The sequence below is a fragment of the Mustela erminea genome, chromosome 11 (assembly GCF_009829155.1).
Source record: "Mustela erminea isolate mMusErm1 chromosome 11, mMusErm1.Pri, whole genome shotgun sequence".
In the NCBI taxonomy this organism is placed as follows: Eukaryota; Metazoa; Chordata; class Mammalia; order Carnivora; family Mustelidae; genus Mustela; species Mustela erminea.
In genome coordinates, this window is record NC_045624.1 from 67,719,646 (window position 1) to 67,740,016 (window position 20,371).

The 20,371-nt window shown below is 43.3% G+C and overlaps 1 protein-coding gene across 6 annotated transcripts in view; it reads left to right on the forward strand.

Moving 5' to 3' along the window:
• Nucleotides 1-20,371, forward strand: part of SLC25A13 (solute carrier family 25 member 13) — a 181,831-nt gene that overhangs the window by 114,080 nt on the left and 47,380 nt on the right. For all 6 annotated transcript variants that reach the window (XM_032304864.1, XM_032304867.1, XM_032304865.1 and 3 more), the window contains 2 exons: nucleotides 9,982-10,034; nucleotides 11,519-11,599. In XM_032304864.1, coding sequence (XP_032160755.1) covers nucleotides 9,982-10,034; nucleotides 11,519-11,599 — 134 coding nt within the window. The remainder of the gene's footprint in view (nucleotides 1-9,981; nucleotides 10,035-11,518; nucleotides 11,600-20,371) is intronic.

The window sequence follows — 20,371 nt, forward strand, 5'->3', positions numbered from 1 at the left end:
GGTTTAGAAGCAGCTGTTTATCTCACTGTTTTGGCTGCATGAACCCTAGGGGGTTCCCTGGGGTTCCCTGTGAGAGGGTGCTAGGTAGAATGTTGAATATAAGAAGATTAATTCTGAGAGTCATCTCTGTTCATTCCCTCTTGAATTCTTCTATTTTCTAGTAAATGGTTTTAAAGCAAAAGATGTATTTTAAAACCTTGTTGGGTTTTGTTCTTTAGTTTGGATTTTGAGAGCAAAGAGATGATTGGTGGTAGTTCAGGTTAAAAAAAAAAAATCATTTTTGACCTTGCTTCATAAAAATGACCTGTTCCTATTATAGATTAGTTGGGGACCAATTCTCTTTCATTCCTTGTACATAATTATTAATTAATAATTGTATGTAGCTGCTTATTTATGAATGCTTGTCATTAGGGTAGGAGAAAGATGAGATGAAAATGGGAAGTCGTCAGTACTAGTGTAAATTTTAATAGAAACAGCAAAACCTGAGGTACCCTGGGAATCACTATTGTAACCTGTGTGTGCAGTGTTAAGACAGCATGCAGCCTGCGTGCGGTTCTTTCACTAAATTTCTCATCAGATGTAATTCTGATGTTTAAAAATTTTATTTTAGGGGAAACTTGAATTTCAGTTTTGGGAATTTAGAATTGCCTTTGATAACGCTTCACCTAGCAGGATGTGAGAAGGTGTCAGAGGACATCTCGAATTTATAAACATGTTTTGAAATATGGAGCCTATTTTTTCTATTATGGAATTTTGCTTAACATGTAATTTTTCTGCATCAATACATATGTAATTGCTAATATTTCCTGAGTAGTATAATTTGGGAATGTTGCACAAGTAAGGTCTCTCCCCCTATTTTAAAATTATCTTTATGCATATTTCAGAAAAAAGTTGGCAGTTCACCCTGAAAGAAGGTGCTTGCCGCATGCATCCTTATTATAAGGTGAATGAGCATCTTCCTCCCTCTCTCTTTTTTTTTTGATAACAAGAATACAGATCTCTCCAGGGGTGCTGTTTGTCTGGGGAAATAATCCCTCGTGCAACAGCTAGAATGAAGATCTTTCTAAAGAATTTTTGATACCTCCGCCACAGGTGGTTTTTTCTCTTTGCTTCTCTGGCAGCGGCCAGCCTCTGCGTGCAGTCAGGAGGTTATCCAGTCCTAAATGGGGAGTGCCTTTCGAACACCGCCCCGGGGTCCAAAGGGGATTGATAACAGTGTCAGCAACTGTCCTCAGTGGATGTGGTGGGGCGTCCTGGACCTCCAGCAAGCCAGGAGGTGTTGTAGTATTGGGGATCTCTTAGTCTTACTCTCCATGTCTCTGTGTGGTGCACCGTTCCCTTGTCTCCGAGAGTCTCTTATGGGATTGGGATTAATGATTGTCCTTTGGAAATCCTATGAGACTGACTCCGCAGACCTTCTCTGTTGTATACACTATTTTGTTGTTGTTGTTGTTGTTGTTGTTATGAGAAAATGACTGATTTTCCAAGATTTTTCTGTAATTTTTGAAAATCAGACCCTCAGGCTAAGTCTGTCTGTAGGAGGGGAAATAACACCCAGGAAAATCCAGATCTGCCTGAAGTCGGTTGTAGAAGGCTTCCTTTTATATCCTCCTCCCTCTCCAGATTGATTTCACGCATTCAGGTGTTTAAAATTCCTAATGAAGTACCTGACAGCTCATTTGGTTTGAATGAACCGTGGGACCAAATGAGTCATTTATTGGCCTGCTATTGACTTGGCATATTAAAGAGAAACAATTGATTGGGTTGGGTAATCATCCCCAATTAAATGCTCTTACCAGTCCAGGAATAACTGATTTCTGCCTTTAAACTTTGCTATACTCTCCTCCCTCTCCCATCTCCTCAGATGCTTCAGGTAATGAGAGGAGCAGCCTTAGAATTAGGAAAGTTTGGGGGAGGATCTTTGGGGAGAGAGATTCAAGAGAAATCAGAATCCATGAGAAATACTTCTTAAGGAAAGGTTTTTGTTTTTGTTTCTGTTGATGGGAGAAGTCATGGAAAATCTATCAGAAGGAAAAATTAGATCATTTTATGAATTCAACTTAATTTGGAGCACTACTTAATTTTTTAGTTAATTGGCAGAAAAAAATTTTTTTTTGTTTTGTTTTAATTAAACCCTTCAATCAAGGCTTACAGAGTCTCAGATGGGTCTATTTCACGTTGTCTGTGTGGTGCAAAAGCAGTCGTCTTCCATCCTGGAATGTTCTCAAGGTGACATCTAGAGGATATTGTGGTGATATCTCAGGATGTTATTGATATGTTTGCATTCTGGAAGGAAGTTTTATCAGACATCTAGTTTAAGCGAGGCCTCTTGTTGTGGTTAATGTCTCTATAGAGGGTAGTACCCAAATTACATGGGTCCACAGTGAAGTTTCTTCTTGAGTAATTCTTGTGTTTAAAAATAAACTTAAAAAAATTCTGGTACCAAAATAAAACGATTGGAATTTCTGCAACTGTTTTGCATAACTTAAGAATGCATGTGTCTTGGAACCAACTGCATTGAATCCTTGAACTGCGCCAAATCCTGGGGGTCTATCCTTGTCCAGCAAAGCTTCTAATGAGCACAAAATAGATTGGTTTGAATCTAACTATTTTTTTCTTTTTTAGCCAGTTTTTTTTGCTTATTTTAATTTAGGGTATTAAGGCTGTGAAAAGATCAGAAGGCAGACATTTGCGCCTAGGAATCTGTGAGCTGGGTAATCACATCTGTGGAGATGTACCGCCAGCCAGCCCTACTGAGCACAGGGTGTTAACACAGGAGGCAGAGGTAGCACAAGGTCAGACCAAGGGGGTGGGTGCAATATCAGAGGCCAGAGAGCGCCAGATGACAAGAGTGGTGAGCTTAGAAACTTGGGAAGGATGACGAAAAGATCGAAGTAGACGTAGCCCAGCGAAGAAAAGATTGAGTGAGTTAGCCCTCCAGGATGGTAATTTGCAACCAGTTGCCGTTACTGAGGCCACAGCAAGCAAAACAGGTTAAACCTCATCAGCAAGGAATTAGTTGAGGCAGAAGAAAAGAAGAATAGGAGTTGTCATGTACCAGAGTGACAAATGGAAGGAGGGGATATGACCTTTCTTCCCAGTGATCTTCACTTCTAGAAAGCCAGCCCCATACAGAGGAGTCAAAGGAACTAAATCCTTCCTAGACAATAATCAGTATCATTCATTTACATTTTGACACTCAGTCTTCCGAAGGCATCCTGAACCATGGTTGGTTCTTGACATTTGGAGTAAAACATTTAATCCAGATGAGCAGTCATTTAAATCTGACCATCTGCACTGTGGTCCCCCCTCCCAGCCGTTTCCGCAGCTCCGCTGCACAGTCCCTGTGGGTTGCTGCCCAGGAGCCAGTGCAGAGACCTGGAGTGATCTGAAAGGGGATAGCCCAGTAGGGAGGGTGGAAATGCCTCATGCCTCGGGGCAATATGAGTCAAAGGTGGACAGACGGGCGGTTGGAGGAGGAGGGAGGAAAGAAGGTTTGAACAAGTGAAGAGAGAAGGCCATGGAACTAGGAGCAGGAATAAAAGCTGTGAGACAGGGCACATAGAGTGCTGATAGCTCCAGAATGAAGGGTAATCTGATGTTGAAAGCAAGGTGGGCTCTTTGGGAAGATGAGGGCAAGTGTAGTGGCCTCTGGGAGGAGGTCAGGAGGGTAAGAATTTAACATTGGAGGGGTTTCCTCTGGGTTGAAACTAGATAACACAAAAAAGTGCTTCATGTGCCTTTGGCTAGAGGACTGGGAATCGTTTATGTGCTCATTTCCCCTCCCAAACTCCACTGCCGCCTCTGCCCTGGACGCCCCCTTCCCCATTACGAGCTCAGCAGTCGCTTTCTCAGGACTGTACTTGCCACTCCCGAGTGTGTTTTTGTCTGCCCGGGACAGATGCTGCTTTAGTTACAGAGTTTCTTCGTTGCTGGGGGCCCTCAGCATCTGTGCTCCTGCCTGCCTCAGCGAGTGGGGCGTTGCGGGAGAGCTGCACAAGGTGCTTGCACCGTCTATGGGCGGCCACCTGCCGCTCTTCCCAAGCCTGCTTCCCCTGTGCGTGCCTGGATTCGGCCCTGTTCTCCAGGTTGTCACCAGCAGGTTGGCCCTGCTGTTCAGTCCTTCAGTGCCCGGTACTCAACGCCTGTAAAGATAGAGCAGTAGGTACGTGATGTGGATGCCCATCACACCTCCACTGAGCTCCTTTTGCCCTGTGGAAGGGCCCATCTGTGCAGGGTGCTGGCCCAGTACTGGCCGGGGCCCAGAGAAAAGTTTCAAACAGTCTGGGCCAGAAGAAAAGCCTTTACAGAGCAAAGAAAGGTGGAGCAGTAAGTCTACTAGAGGAATCGGAGAGACGCCAAGCAGGGGCAGAAAACCCCGGCTGGAGGAGAGCAGTGGAGCTGAATGAACTCAACTCCAAGCGCCACTGCCCACAAGAACACAGTTAGTAGCTACCGGAGACAGCCTTGCAGACCGAGCATCCTGGGTCCAGACTCCACAGTCCTCTGCCACTCGCTAGAAGTCACGTTGTAAAAAGTCGCTTATCATGAGAGGTTGAGTAGTGTATAACTTCTTAACAGAAACATTTTAGTTTAACTTGAAAACCTAAAGATGTATTGTTATGTCTGTGCTACTTCCTTATTTCTGCACAGAGGAAGCAGGGCCACGAGACACTCTCGGACCAGATGTTCCCTTACATCTAGGGGACAGCTCTCCTAAGGCATGATGCTATGGAGACAGCACTCTACTCCAGACTTAACTCTGGGCTGTGAGCATTAATCCGTAGAATTGCCTCTTGTATGCAGGAGCAGAATCAAGGACATGCCTCGAACAGATAGGTAGAAACAGCTCATTTTTGAATATGTAATGAGGGCTGTGAACCGTGTCTCGCTCTGCGTTTACTCGTATAATCATTGTGATAAACCAGTGAGTCATCATCAGCGCCTGTGATTTACCAGTGAAGAACCTAAAGTTCAAGGAAGAACATCCCCAAGATCACTTACCAGGAAAAAGGTGCAGGCCTCGGATTCCAGCCCGGGTCTGTCAACCTCCAAAGCCCAGGCTCCAAGCCATTCATTTTGCTGCCAAGCCATCGGAAATAAATTGCTTCAGTTAGGCCAGCAGTATTAATGAGTTTCTCTCAGAGTCCCTCCCAACCCTGAGATTCTAGAATTCTATTTCTAAAGGTTTTTAAAGTAAAGAATAGCATAGTAGCCCTCTGATCCAGCACAGTGCTCCAGGAACCTCTTTGGGGTGCTATAGGACACTAAGGATGGAGGGTCCTGATGGGGGCTTAGTTTCCTACACCACCAGCTCAGTTCTCGCTGGGTTTGCAAGAGGGTCTAGGATCAGAGGGGGTAGTGTGATTTATATCTCAGCCTTATGAAATTTGAAGACAAAATACTATATTAATATTGTGCCCTGTAAATCTTTTCTCGCATTAGCAGCCTTCTGGTAAAGTTTGCCAAGGAAGCATTGCCATATGTGCTGATGGAGCTGAACTGAAATGAGAAGATTAGAAAACTAACCACACTAATAAATTTCATTTGAGGCAGTTGGAAAATAGACTGCTGTTTTGACAAGTTCGAAACAACACACACATCCATTCTCTGTTAAAATGAGTTTCCACAATCCAACAGAAACATCTTGCATTAGAAGCCTAATTTTTCTGCTGAGTTACCCAGATGTCAAACATGCATGTGCTTTAAACCTCACTGGGATGGTTCTGGAGTGCCATAGCCAAACTGGCTGTTTTGGGCATTACTGAGCCACGCCCCTCCCCAACCCCCTCCCCCGCTCCCTGGGGCAGGGGGTCAGGGATCCAGAAGGGTTCCTGAAATCCCCACCTCTGGGACTTTTCACTGTCCCACACATCATGACCCTTTCCAGAGGGCATTTATGCAGGGCTTCTGGTGTCCAGGCCCAGTCCGTAGTGGCACTCAGCTCAGGTCACGGTCCACAGCTGCCTTTGTTTCCCCGATTAGCCAGAGCAGTCATCACAAGGGTGGACCTTACCCAGTGTGTCCCCAGGGGCCAACATCTGGCCTAAGTCTTAGGAATGGGTCTGTACTTTGATTTTATTCTTCCTGAGTTGAAGTTGTTCATTTAGTGAAATTCAGGGCCTCCTATTATATTACTTTAACCTCTTGATTACTCTTCCTGCCTTAGGTCTCTGGCCCTAGCATCTGTCCTCCACCAGCCTCTAGAACTTTTTATTCTTTGAATTTTCGCTGTCTACTTTAAAAGCCACCCATGTATCTACAGACTTTGGCCCGAGCTCCTTAGTGTGCCCTGGGAGAGAAGCAGTATGCTGTAGCAGTACAATGCACCAGATAGGAGCACCCCTCCAGCCAGACCGCCTGGGTTGAACCCATTCTCCCGTCTAACAGCTGAGTGACCTTGGGCAGGCTCCTTGAAGTCTGTTTCAGTTTCTCTTGATGGGATAAGAATAACTTGCACTGAGTTACTGTTTTGACTTAGGTGGATTAAGTGTGTTGAGTCACCTAAAGCCCGCAGAATAGTGCCTGACATGTGGGAGGTGCCCCCGAATTCTGGCTGTCACTACTGTCACTACTACAGTTACTTAGCACCCGATCTGTGATCCAGCCACAACCTTCAGTGGTCTTGCTCCAACCCCGACTGTGCCGTGCTCTTCAGACTTTGCTGCCTGTCACTCACTGGCCCCAGCTCTTTTCTCCAGTGAACCTCTGCATTGCCTTCAAGACCCAGATCTAGTACCTCCTCCTGTTTGATGCTCTCCTCTCTCCTGCAGGAAACAGCTGGCGCTCTCCACTGTATTCATGTAGTTCTTTGATGCCTCTGGGCTCTGGGACTTACCAGAGATCCAGAGATGGTTTATCTTTTTTTTTTTTTTTTTAGGTGGTTTATCTCCCTTCAGGGGCACACAGAGACACCTAGGGTTCTCTTTTCTTCTACACTGAGAAGTTCTCTTGGGGGCGGCACAGACCTCACTGGGTCCATCCCCGTTCCTTCCAGTCCCAGGCACCGCAGAAGGCTCTTGATAAATGTTTGCTGAACAAATAAATATCTGCTGCCCTACATTTAGTCTTAAATACAGGGTTTTCTCTTTTGTTTGGTTTTGTTTTTTGCTGTTCACGGTACATTACTAAATTTATAGTGAGAAAGATAAATCTCGATAGCTTAAAAGGCTGGCTGAAGTGATTGTGTCTAACGCTGTAGTCATTTGGCTCTGTGGGCTGTTTTTTATTAGTCATTTTAAAAGACTGTCACAGGGTGGTTATAGAGACAAGAGATCATCATTTAAATCACAGTGCTTTCAGCCCATCCATGGTTTTGGTCTACAATTTAATGATGAGAAAAATATATCTAGTGAGTAAATATTTTAACTAAACATTTTGATACTTGACCTGAATACAGAGGAAAATGGAAATTGTAAATGTTAAGGTGTAGTTAAAACAGTGCATTCCTCTACTTTACCTGTAGAAATTAGCATTGTACTTGTATAAAGTCATAACAAAGCCTCTTTTCTCCTATCAGAGACATCATATTCTATCATTCAGTATAAGTAAAAGGTTCCTAAGTGAATCTAGTTCAGGAGGAGAGAGTGGCTCACTTTGAGTAAGAGTACTTGCTTGGGCCAGGTGGTTTCGTATTCATGTTTTCTGTGCTGCTTTGGTTCATTTAGATTATAAAGAGCTTAGCCCATCTCCCAGCTAGTGAGAGCAGAGTTTTGGTAAGAGTTTATTCAAGAGAGAAAGAAGGCAGAGATCCCCCAGCGATGCCAGGGTAGGAATGTCCGTGGAACCTGGCCTCTGAGGGACCAGAAGATGGTCAAGGCCGCCACCCCCACCCCCCGCCCACCGACCTGGGCACCCTTCATGGGCTGTGTTCTCTCTCTTTGGTGTTTCTGTTGCATTGGCTTCCCATTCTCTTCTCTCTGCCCGTCCACTTCTTATTATTCTGTTCCTCGTGCTTCATCTCAGTATTCGGCCATCCAGGGTTCAGCCGCCCCCGCTCCCGGTCTGCAGGGCGTCTGCTCCATCTGCACGTCTGTGCTCACTGGCCCTTCACTCTTTGGAGTCTGTTGCACAGTGGGTGAAGATCGCCCACTGGCCAGCTCCACTTAGGCTGCCAGCTCGTAGGACTCAGGTTGCTGGCCTCGTGGCCTGCACATGTTTTAGGTGTCTGATCCTTGTGCGATCAGCTGTGCGTGTGGGGCGAAGCAGGCTGCAGATGTGGTGCCCTGGAGAAGACCTTGCAAACTCAAAGGATTCTAGGGTCCGGGCAGGTTATGTACGTGAAGAAAGGCAGGGTGTGAGATTCATGTTTGCTGTGGGGCCCAGGACAGGTGAGTGTTGTCTAAAAACATGGACTCTCGAGGAGGAGGGCCCAGGTCGGAATCCCAGCCTCACCATTTATCAGCTGGGTGAGTCGGAGTGATGAATCTCTGTCTACCTCAGTTTCCTCTCTGCAGGGTGGTTATAACAAGTAAATGAGTCAGTGAAATGCTGAAGGTGGTGCCTGATACATCATAAATAATACGTTAGCTGTTTTTAGGTCAACCGTTGTTAAAGAACAGTTTCGTTAGCATCTGCATTCTTATCATTGCGTTCCACAGCTTGCTCCCATTTTCCCTCAAACACGAAGCTGTTTGTGCTTTTTGTAGAACCAGAGGCATAGAAAAACATTTCTCTCTTGTGAAGATAGCAACAGAGCAGGAAAAATAATGAATGACGGTTGTCCTCAATCCCACGTCATCAGTAGGGAGTTGGGGGGACAAATGCTCGGTCCTAAAGGGCAGAGCCTCGCCCAGCTGGAGCAGATTGCCGTGCTGTCAGAAAGCGGCCAAGGGCTGTCAGATCGATGCAGTTGTCAGTCCATCGATCGATCTGTCTTTACATCTTTACAGTAAGCTCAAATTACATTTGAAACCTTGCGCTACTCTATAAAACACATCTGCAGACTGGATACAGACAGCCCTCAGGCTGGCAACTTTCAGCCATAGGCTGAGGAAGATGGTGTTTGCCACGCTGATCTGGCACAGGGGACACTGCCAGTGGATCGACCTTCTTATGTGGACGAATTAGAAAATTGTCCCTACCGACAGAGGCCATGAAGTCCCTCGCAAGGACGGCAGTATGACAAGGGGACAGTACGCTCTGATTCTCAGAGTTAGCTCACGGTGTGTTTCCAAGAAAAGGTTTTTGCCTTTGATTTTATTTCCTTAGCACAAATGAAAATGATGACAGTTTTTAGTTTACCTATATCAGCCCGCTCCTGTTGTGACTGCCTTTCCCAGAAGCTGCCTTTCCTGTGAAAGGCATCCTCTTCCTGTGCCCTTGATATGTAATTCCCACTCTGTCCAACATGTTTAAAACAGAATTTCTCACTTCCCACCCCAAACTCGTTACTCTCCCCAGGTATTCATGTCAAGCCCAGTTTTTCTTTTTCTGTCTTCTCTCCTCACACACACACACACACACACACACACACACACACGTCTTCAGGAAAGCCTCTCTCTTTCTTCCGCCCGAGGCTGGTCAGAGCAAGAACCTTGTTTGTCTTGTGCTTGTCACCAAGTTATAGTTGCTAAATGAATGAATGGCTAAACTGTGGGCCTTCGGGGGCGGGGAGATGGGAAGAGCGTTAGAAAAAAAATAATAGACTCACTAAAGTACACTTACTTCACGTATTTAAGAGGCAGGAGGGAAAAGAACAAACTTAAGGAATAATGAGATTTCCTCTCTCACTAATGCTGTTGATTTACCCAACGTGCAAACGACCCAGAATATAAGAAGGAATTTACTTGGTCCTGATGTGGCTCTTAGACACATTTGTACCTACACATTCCATTTTGTGTATTCGCATTAAAAGTAATTGCAGAAAATCGCAGCCAAGATTGCCCCAGTGTTTAGATGGTGATCCCTTCTTTAGAGCTGTTGATTTGTTTGGTTAACGGTATTTTATTTAATATACTTCTGCTTTTTGTTGCTTCTTAGGTCTGTTGCCACAGTTATTGGGAGTTGCCCCAGAGAAGGCCATAAAACTTACAGTAAGTCTTTTCAGTTGATGCTTCGTATGCAGGGAGTTTGCACACACTCAGGCGTCTAGCAGATTCTCAAGTTTGTGTTTCCTCGGAGGTGCTGGCTCCTTCGAACCTAGGGCACTCATCACACACAGCTTGTCACTGTCCTCCACCGAACACTGAACATCCAAAAATGTGATGCTGTATTTGAACAGGACCTGTGGTGCCTGCTACCCACCACCACCACCACCGTCAGCCATCACCATCCCCCTCAGCCACCAGTGCCGGCAGCAGCTGCCACTAAATTTGCCTCCACCCGTGCTGTCTGTACGGTACATCACGTACCTGTGTGACCTACTTTTGTTTCACCTCCAGCAAAGTGGGACCCAGCATTTACACATGAGGAAAGTGAGGCCCACAAGGTTTCAGTATTTACCCATGTCCACAGTTCCTGTGGACAGTTCCTGAGCGGAAAGATTAGAATCCAAAACCAGGTTTTTCTGACTCCCAAAGTGGCATGTGCCATTGATAGAATTCATGGTTCGGGCATATTCCATAAGCATCTGCCAGGCCACCTGACGGGTCTCAGTTCTAGCTAAAGTTGATCCATTTTCCAGTTCCAAGCTCTCTTGTGACACACGGGAGATACTCAGTAAATTAGTGGAATGGACAGATACTGCTGTTACATAACGAAGGTCATAAAGCCCCAGAAAGTTAAACTCTTCTTTGAGATTGGGCTCTGTAGCCTTGGGGCCTGAAATTCTTTTACAGTGTTAATGTGTGACCTCAGGACAACGCATCTTCTCTGGCTTGTATCTTCCAAAAACGTGGTTGATTTTTAAGATGGCCTGTAGTACATACGATTTTTGAGTACATTATACTTAGTTAATTAAGGTTACTGATGTTGAGAATTCTTAGATACTGAATTTCTACTAAGCTAAAAAATCTGCTTAGCCAACTTTTTCTCGGTGATACATTTTGTTTTAGATTAAATTTTGTTAGCGGACGTGAAAGTGATTTTTAATCAGACTCCATAAACCAGTTTTTAAGTTCTAAAATGTATGTTTTTATTGTGTCCTTGGTGTCAATATGTCTCTCTTACCTCATTGTAATTGGCAGACATATTTGCATTTGAGGCTTGTAAACCATCTATCTTTTTTTTTTATTTTAAAGACTTTAGGTAATTGCTACTCCCGTAATGGGGCTGCAACTCACAACCTGGAGATCAGAGGTCACACTGTCCACCCACTGAGCCAGCCAGCCACCCCTAAGCCATCTGTCTTTCGATTTCTTTCTCCTGAAACATCAGGAATACTTATATGTTTTACCTTTAAAAAAGTACATATGTGCTCTTAAAGGCACTTCTCAAACTCTTTTAAGATTCTTAATTTATTCAGTTTATGATTACTTGAGTAATACTGACAGAGTACGTATTTACAGTTGTATATTTATATGTGTTTAATGACTTTCTTTATATTTTTCATCAGCTTCTGTAAATATTTTTCTTCAAGGTGAATGATTTTGTGAGGGATAAATTTATGCGCAAAGATGGTTCGGTCCCACTCGCAGCAGAGATTCTTGCTGGAGGCTGTGTAAGTATCTTTTACAGAACCCTGTGTTGCAAAGACTTGTTGCACATGCATACCCCCACCGTGGTAACCTAATGTGGACTAAGGCTTCTGTTCAACCACAGATCCTGTGCAGGGGCAGAGTCCTCTAGGGCCCGAGAACCATTCCTGAGATGGAAGGGTAAATGTTTCTGATCTTATTGCCTGTTAAGTCATGCCTGTTCAATCCGTCATTGCTTTCGGTTGGTTCCGCAGTAGAAGTCGTTTGTGGCAGAAAGTGTTTGGCCTTTGAAAGAATCTTTGCTGACCTTTTCCTAAAGTTCATTTGTAGTACGTTCTTCCGTCATGGCACCCTCTGCTGGGCCAGGCACTAAAACCTGTAGTTCGTGGAGTCGGCAGCCGTGGCTCTCTGCTTTGCTTGACCTTCCATATACCAGCACCTGCTCAAGCTTCTGTGTGCTTCTGGAAGAAGGATGCTGCGAAGCAACTGGCTGAGTGTGCTCCGCATTGTCGATAGCGCTTGGAATGAGTATTTCTTTCTTTGGATGAACGGCCTGCATCTTGTTCTTAACCTCAGCAAAACGTGATGTCTAGTTTTACCTCATGTACAAGTTTGTTCATGGGAATGCAAATACTTTAAGTAAATTAAACTCTTCTACAAAGACTGGTGCTATTTGATGATATGGTCGGTTAAATAAACGGGCTTTGATCACTAGGGCAATACAGTATTGGTATATTTTCCATCTAAACCTGTTTCTTAAAGATGAAGTCACTTATTTTTTCAATTAGTTCTGTACAGGTAATGGCCTTCATAGAATAATCTTTTCTTAAAAATCGTTGCATTTCAATGCTGGGCAAACACATGAGAATATTAAACCTTTGTTTGGAAAGGGCTTATTGTCCTGTTTGGCTTTGAATGGGGGTTCCTTAAAGGGAGGAGGAGCTAAGAAATCATCCTGGCCATTCTTAAGAGGTAGACGGAATTTGGCTCTTGCCTGACTCTCTTTCTGTTTGATCACTGACCTGTCGTAGATGGCCAGGTAGGGTCCCCTTGTCCTGTAACTTTAGGAGCATTCAGACTGGAAAAAGGGAGGCCTTCTTATTCTAAGTAAAAAGGGCACACAGTGATAATCAAAAAGAATATTATTAGGAGGTGCAGAAGCTGCTCTTCCTGGTAAGTACTTTTCATTTGAAACAACAGGAGTGCCCGTTTGCGTCTCTGGGTTTTCTCCTGTTAAAGGGGTGCGCGTCCATCTGCTGCCTCTGGCCTGGCCTCCGGGCTGTTGCAGGGGTGTTTCTGTACGGGGGACGTAGGAGGGGTTGTTTCTCTTAAGTCAGGTTTTAAACCTTCTTGAAAAGACATGATTCTCTATCGCTGTAAGAATTTAAAATGTGAAATTAATTATGTGACACTGCTCAAGATTTTGGCAATAACCTAGAGGTTTATTATCTTTTTAACGAAAACACCTTGCCAGCACGTGGGTCTGGGAGATGGGTTGTGGCACGTATTGTCTGCTGTAGGTGGTCTTGTTTTCTTGTCTGTGGTCGCCCATTTCAAACACAAAGCACAGATTGGCATCAGAAGTGGTGCCTAGTTGTTGTAAAGGGGTGCAGCCCTTCTTGAAGCCTGATCTAAACACGGGCTTAAAATTGGAGCCGCTTGGGCTTTACAGCTACTTAAAATATCTGTGAAATGAGGTTTACCATCCTTCATCTCAAAGGCAGGTAGACCGTGTCCTCAGTGTTTCAAGGCTCCTGTTGTGCTCCCTCCGCCCCACCAACGCTGCTTTAAGAAGTCAGAGTTTATTGTTCAAGTGTGCAGTCTTGTAGGTAGCAAAACAGTCCAGACCCTTCAGCTCTCTGAGCAGCTGTTTTTAAAGAAGCGGCGTCTTCCTTTGCTGCGACAGAGTTTTCCCACCCTTGGAGCTAGACACACACCTGAGAAGGTCCTCGTGGCTTCCACAGCCTCATCGCTCCAATTGGGAATACAAAGGGCTTTGAAGGGCTGTGTCACGTGGTCAGCTCCCCTTCTTGGTTCACCCAAGCATGCCAGGCATTGACTTTTAAGTCCCCGGGGAGCTCCCCTTGCTTCATTATTACTGAGAATTAGTACACATGGCTGACTTTTCACTTGTAACTGAAGCTGCTCATGTCTTTGAAGAAGGCTTTTTCTGTTTTATAGTCTGTTTTCTGCAAAAACAGGAAGAATATGTGGGGAGATCTTTGTTTTATAACCTTCACAGCACTTGGCAAAACTAATAGTCTGTTTTATTATATTGTTTTGTTATATTATATTATATGATAGTAAATTTGGAGGAAAATTTTAGAAGACAAAAACAACAAAACTTCATTCACTAATTTATTTTTGATTATAGCAACATCTATAACTGAAGAAATAAAAAAAATCTTCTGTTTCTTTGATGTATATAAGAGGATCAAATCTGACTTTATTTTAAAGTCATTGTTTGCACCGAGAGTAATTTTGGTTTAGAGCACTATTAAAAATTTGACTTGAGCTTTCTGAGCATTTTTATAGATTCACACATAACAGTAGTGATATAGTTAGCACCGTTCCAGACCAAACTAAAATGCCGAGCCTGGGGTTTACAAACTCTGAGTCTGAAAAGTTCTTTGCGGTGCATGTTCTCTATACGTTGCTTTGCTACGCTCTGTATTAGGCAATAGTTGCAGGAGTTTTGGCAGAGACCCAGATCCTAAGGCATCCCTGCACGAAATATATATTCCTTCTGTTTCTTTCCATCTTTCTCCTTCTTGGGTCAGAAGCTCGGTGCCTGGAGGGGGACACGATGAGAGGCCGCTGGTCAGTAACGGTGGAGCTCACAGGAAACGTGGCAGAGGAGAAGGGGCCTGTCACCACCCCCTTCCTAGTAGGTTCCCAGTGAATTTAAAAACTGACGTCACCTCTCACCACATTGTTGTTAACTGCTGTGTCGCTACTACTTACACCTGACACACATGGTGCCTCGTCTGTAAGTGGCGGTCCTTAATTCAGCAAAACAGATGTCTATTGACGGAGTTCTCTGCATCTGCTGAAGTAGAGGGTTGAAATCCCGAGGAGTCTGGGATCTTCAGTTTTTGATCCTTTGATCTTAACAAGTTATCAGATAAGGAAAGACAAGTGGTGCCATGACTGGTTTCAAGGAGAAGGTAAACATGAGTAACTTATTTGGCATGAGAATAAATCTACATTGAAATGAAAAGAAATACTATTCACTGGGGGAAAAAAGTGACCAACTTTAAACCTCTCTCTTTTAAAGCTCATATTTAGTAAAAATTATTTGTATACCAATGGAAAATTTCTGTGATAATTTTTAGAAAGACAAGTAAACGTGCTTTTTGAGCAGTAGTCCTTTGAAAGTAGGCCCATGGTATTTTTTTCCTTCGCAATCCCCACACACAAACACACACACACATGCACACGGGTGTATGTGTGTGTACTATATCTAATGCTTGGGGCAGTTTATACTCCTATCAAGTGGCAAAAGCAATTGATGTGCCCCATCACTGGTTTGGAAAAGGACTGGTGAGGCTGTGGCATGAAGGGCCGTCCTCACTGCAGTCCCCTCCACGTATGGCCCTGTCATTGTCACCTTTATTCCCGTTACTATGGCGAGCCCCACAGGCATGATATCTTTATTCCTGTGGATATAGCTGTGAATCAGATACCATTTTTGAGGCACGTTTTTATCACTCACCTCTTTTACATCACATTCAGTTGTGGTTAATCTTCATTATGTAAAAAACAAAAAGGTACAGACCCTCATGTGCTTACCGCTTAGCTTCAGAGGTCAGACTGGACAAGTGAGGCTGGATGGAGGTTGTCCTCTTTCTGATGCAATAGCTTGTCCCTCCTTAATCTCCCAGGAGATAACCTTATCCCGAAAGTGGTGATTTTCATTTCCACGCATATCTTTATACTTTCTATAAGTGCCGCCCTGAGCAGTATAAATGTTTGCCTTTGGAGGCTTCATTCTGTAGGACAGCTCATGATTCTTACATCGATGCCTTCGCAGTTTTTCCTGCTGGTGCAACTCATGTGCTTTGTTTGCAAGAAAAGAACAGTAAATGGGAATATAACATTGAAATGTTGTAATGTGGCATACTGTGAGTATGCCTGTTACAGATGTGTGGGTTTATAGGATTTTGTATAGATATAATTGGGACAGTGTATTTATTTAACCAATTTTTTTTGTAACTTGGAGTTTCTTCCCTAGACCTTCCCCTCGTTCCTTCCTCAGTCTCACCATTTAAACTCATGCCCAACACTAAGTAGATTTAAAATTACAACCCTCCTCACTGCCAGCATATATGCTCCCTCTCTGCGTTACTGTCCCCACTCCTTCCCTCCCTCCTAATGGGAATGATTTCAGTGTTTTTCTCCATCACTGAGAAGGAGCTGTGTTCTGGTTATCTACTGTTGCATAACAACTCATCCTAAAACTCAGTGGCCTCAAAAAGCAGTTTATTATCTCTTACGTTTATGTGGGTTGACTGGGCTCAGCTGGGCACGTCTCATTTCTGATCTCCATGTGGTTACCAGCAGAGAGCAGCCGGGGCTGGAGTCATCTGAAGGCTTGACCGGGATGGATGTCCAAGATGACTCCCTTGTGGCTGCAGTGATGCCAGGGAGGCTGTTGTCCAGCACTCCTGCTGTGGCTTCTCTCGTAGCTTGGGCAGCTTGATTCTGAAGGGGGGCTTCCCCAAAGTAGGTGTTCGGAGAGCCCTAGGCAGAAGCTACAAGTCTTCTTAGGACCACTTAAGACTTTTGAGTGTCATTCCTCCTGGATTCTGTTGGTCAAACAGACCTCATATGCCAGAGTTCAAAAGGAGAGAAATTAGATTTTTACCTTTCAATGAGAATAACACTAAAGAATCTCCAGACTGCCTCTGGAGGGTTCAGCAGCCAGAATTGCAGGACAGGAACATCCTCACTGGCCTCTACTTATGACGATTTCATTGTTTATCTGACGTCTTCTCTCAGGGTCTCTTGCTGATTCTAGAACCCATTCCTGCTTCAGATCCCTTTTGGCTGCAGGGGGCAGAATCTCTAAAGTAACAGTAGCAAAATGAGGGTTTACTAAGGGTGTCTGCGAAACTAAAGGCACTCGAGAATCAAGGCAGTTCTGGGAGCTGGCTGCTTTCTGCATTTTCTCCTCTTGGCCTCCCTGGGCTCTCTCACAGTGACTTTACGTGTTTCTGCACATTTTTTAAGATTGTATTTTTTTTTTTTTCAAGACGGTTTTTGGTTCACAGAACTGGGAGAAAAATACAGAGATTCCCCTGAATACCTTTTACCCCTACACATGCATAAACTCCACTAGCATCAACATCCCCCAACAGAGTGGTATAATTATTACAATTGATGCACCTACATTGACACATCTTTATCATTCAAAATCAGTAATTCACATTATGGTTCATTCATGGTGTTATTCATTCTCTGGGTTTGGACAAATGTATCGTAACATACATCTATGATATTAATAATCATACAGAGTATTTTCACTGTCCTAAAAATCTTTTGAGCTCTGCCTATTCATCTCTCCCCTTCTCTTCTACCGGAAACTCACTTCCATCAATCTTTTATACTGTCTTTACAGTTTTTCCTTTTCCAGAATATCTTAGAGTTGAAATCACATAGTGTGTAGCCTTTCCAGATTGTCTTCTTTCACTTAGTAATATGCACTTAAGGTTCCTCTGTGTTTTTCATGGCTCAGTAGCTCATTTCTCTTTAGACTGAATAATATTCCTTTGTCTGGATGTACCCGCAGTTTATTTATTTATTCTCTTACTGAAGAACATCTTAATTTCTTCCAGGTTTGGGCAATTATAAATAAGATTGCTATAAACATCCTTGTGCAGGTTTTTGAGTAAATATCAGGGAGTACAATTGTTGGATCTTACGTTAAGAGTTTGTTTAGTTTTATAAGGGACCTCTGAACTGTCTTCCAAAGTGGCTATACCATTTTCCATTTCCACCGGCAACAAATGAGAGTTCCTTTTGCTCCAAATCCTCTCCAGTGTTTGGCATTGTCAGTGTCATGAATAGCGTTTTATTTTGCTGATCCATTTCTTCTCTTCCTCATGGTTTTGAATTCTTCAAGAATTCCTTCATATTCTTGCTGGCCATCTGGCCTGTCTCACTAACAGATGACCTTCAGCTTCTTTTCATCATCAGCCCCAGCTAATTAGTGCAGGTAGCTCAATTTTGTTTTGTTTTGGTTTTCATTTAATTATTAATGAAGAAGTTTGGGGTGCCTGCGTGGCTCATTGGGTTAAGCCTCTGCCTTCTGCTCAGGTCATGATCTCAGGGTCTTGGGATCGAGCCCTGCATTGGGCTCACTGCTCAGCGGGGAGCCTGCTTCCCCCTCTATCTCTCTCTGCCTGCTTCTCTGCCTACTTACGATCTGTCTGTCAAATAAATAAAATCTTAAAAAAAAGAAATGAGGAAGTTTGATTGGCAAGTATCAGCTTTGGGTGCCAGGCTATAGATCAGTCTTGAGTCATGACCCTGCCCCTGCCCAGATATTAATAACTTTGCCTAACAAAATCATTTGTTTCAGCCGTCTGTGAACTCATTTAAATACATCTTGTACTTGAATTCTGCAAGTATCCCGTGAATAATAATGTATGTACTTTTGTTATAAAATACACCTAAAGTCATATTCTTTATGATTAAGCTTGAAATCCCTTGAGGTTTCACAAACAAGTCATATAAAACCAGGGAGAAAACTTCTTCATGTAATGAAGACATATGCTCTGATATTCGGCTGGTGAGTCAGATTGCCTGAAGTGGATAAGTCCTACTTCTGTGATCTTTCTCTTCTCAGCGTGTTCTGTGGAGGTGTGGTCTCACAGTGTAGATAGATCTCTTGAGGTAGAATTGTTACTTATGTGTGTAGATGTCTGTGCACATATCCTACCTATAAATATAGAATGATGTGAGGCTCAGTCACTAAGTTCAGTCTGTGAGGTTGCTCCTATGTTACATGAAAATAGACAGAATTTATTATGCATTGTAGTGAAGCTGTGGGAGTGAGGTTTTTTTTTTTTAATTTTTTTAATGCTTGCACATTTATAGTTAACTTGTTTAATGAAAATCTAATGGTTAGTAACATTGTTTTCAGATGGTGTCATTATTATTATTTGGAATAATCTCTGGGAAGTTTCTCTGCATGCCCCCCCAGATTTAAGCCCATATTGTATTCCAGTCTTCCTCACTCACTCCCTTCCTCATTTGTCAATGGCAATTTCTAATTTGATAGATGACTTCTAATAGGATTGTAGTGGATTAAATTATTTTTACTTACAAAAGCTTCACATTATTTACTTTTCATTCATTTCCATATATTTACAAACTTAAAATTGTACCAAACACATATTTTAGCCAACATTTTCTATATTTCAACATGTTTTATAATTCTGCCTTTTTATTATGGAAAAATAGCCATATTCAAGCTAAGGTAGAAAATAAAGCAAAAGAAACTGACCATAATTCTTCAATTCTCATAGTGTAAGGTTTTTTTTTAATTTCTACATATGCTTCACCCCTCTCTGTCCACTCTGTTGACTCCAAGGCCTAGAGACTGTATCAGGTAATGTGTACAAACTGGTAGTTTGTCATGTCTGATCTGTCTTTACCACTTAAGGAGCTTTTCCTTTATAGGTGCTGTCAGGTCCTTGCATCCTGGGGATCGTGGGTAAATGTTGCCAGCCCTGAGATATCCACTAATGCTGAGAACAGGACCCACGTCTCACTGTTAATGTCCACATGCCTAGCATTGTGTCTGATATATGGGAGAGGCTTAAAAAACATTTATTGAATGAATAAATGCTTGATTAAAAGGTGTTGGTAATGAGGGCAGTAAATGTAGGGTAGTGATTTGATGTACTGAGTTGCTGTTAACTTCGATACAGATAATCATGAAAGAGGCAGTAATTCCAGGGATCAGAGTGTAAAGGAAATGATGGACTTGAGGGAATGGCTGTAACATGCCCATGCCTATAGATACATATCTGGGATGTTTCTTTTTTCCTTTTCTTTTCTTTTTTTTTTTTTTAAGATTTTATTTATCTGTCAGAGAGAGAGTGAGAGCACAAACAGGGGGAGCGGCATGAAGAGGGAGAGGGAGAAGCAGGCTCCCCACTGAGCAGGGAGCCCGATGTGGGACTCGATTCCAGAACCCTGAGATCATGACCTGAGCCCATGCTTAACCGGCTGAGCTACCCAGGCATCCTTATCCAGGATGTCTTATAAGAAATGTTTTCTGTCCCTCAGTAAAGGAACTAACTGTTAAAAAGGTTCTGTTTATTTTATTTGGCTTTATTCCAATCCCCAAAATACACAGAACCTTAGGAGCAGAATGAATGTAAAATATTTAAAATACCTGGGGTACTTGATACAGCTTATTTATTATTGCTTATGTTGTTAGAAAAGGTTTCATTGAATAATTAATGTATGAAGTTATCATGTCAGAATCATGAAGGAGTCATGCAAAAGGGTGGCTTTATTTTTTTAAAAAAATTTTACTTATTTGAGAGAGAGAGTAAGAAAGAGGATGAGAGGGGAGGAGGTCAGAGGGAGGAGCAGACTCCCCGTGGAGCTGGGAGCCGGATGTGGGACTCGATCCTGGGACTCTGGGTTCATGACCTGAGCTGATGGCAGTTGCCCAGCCAGCTGAGCCACCCAGGTGCCCCTGAAAGAGTGGCTTTAAAACAAAAGAGACCAACAGAGAGCTTGTACTACACACCTGTTAGAATGGTTGAATTTTGAAC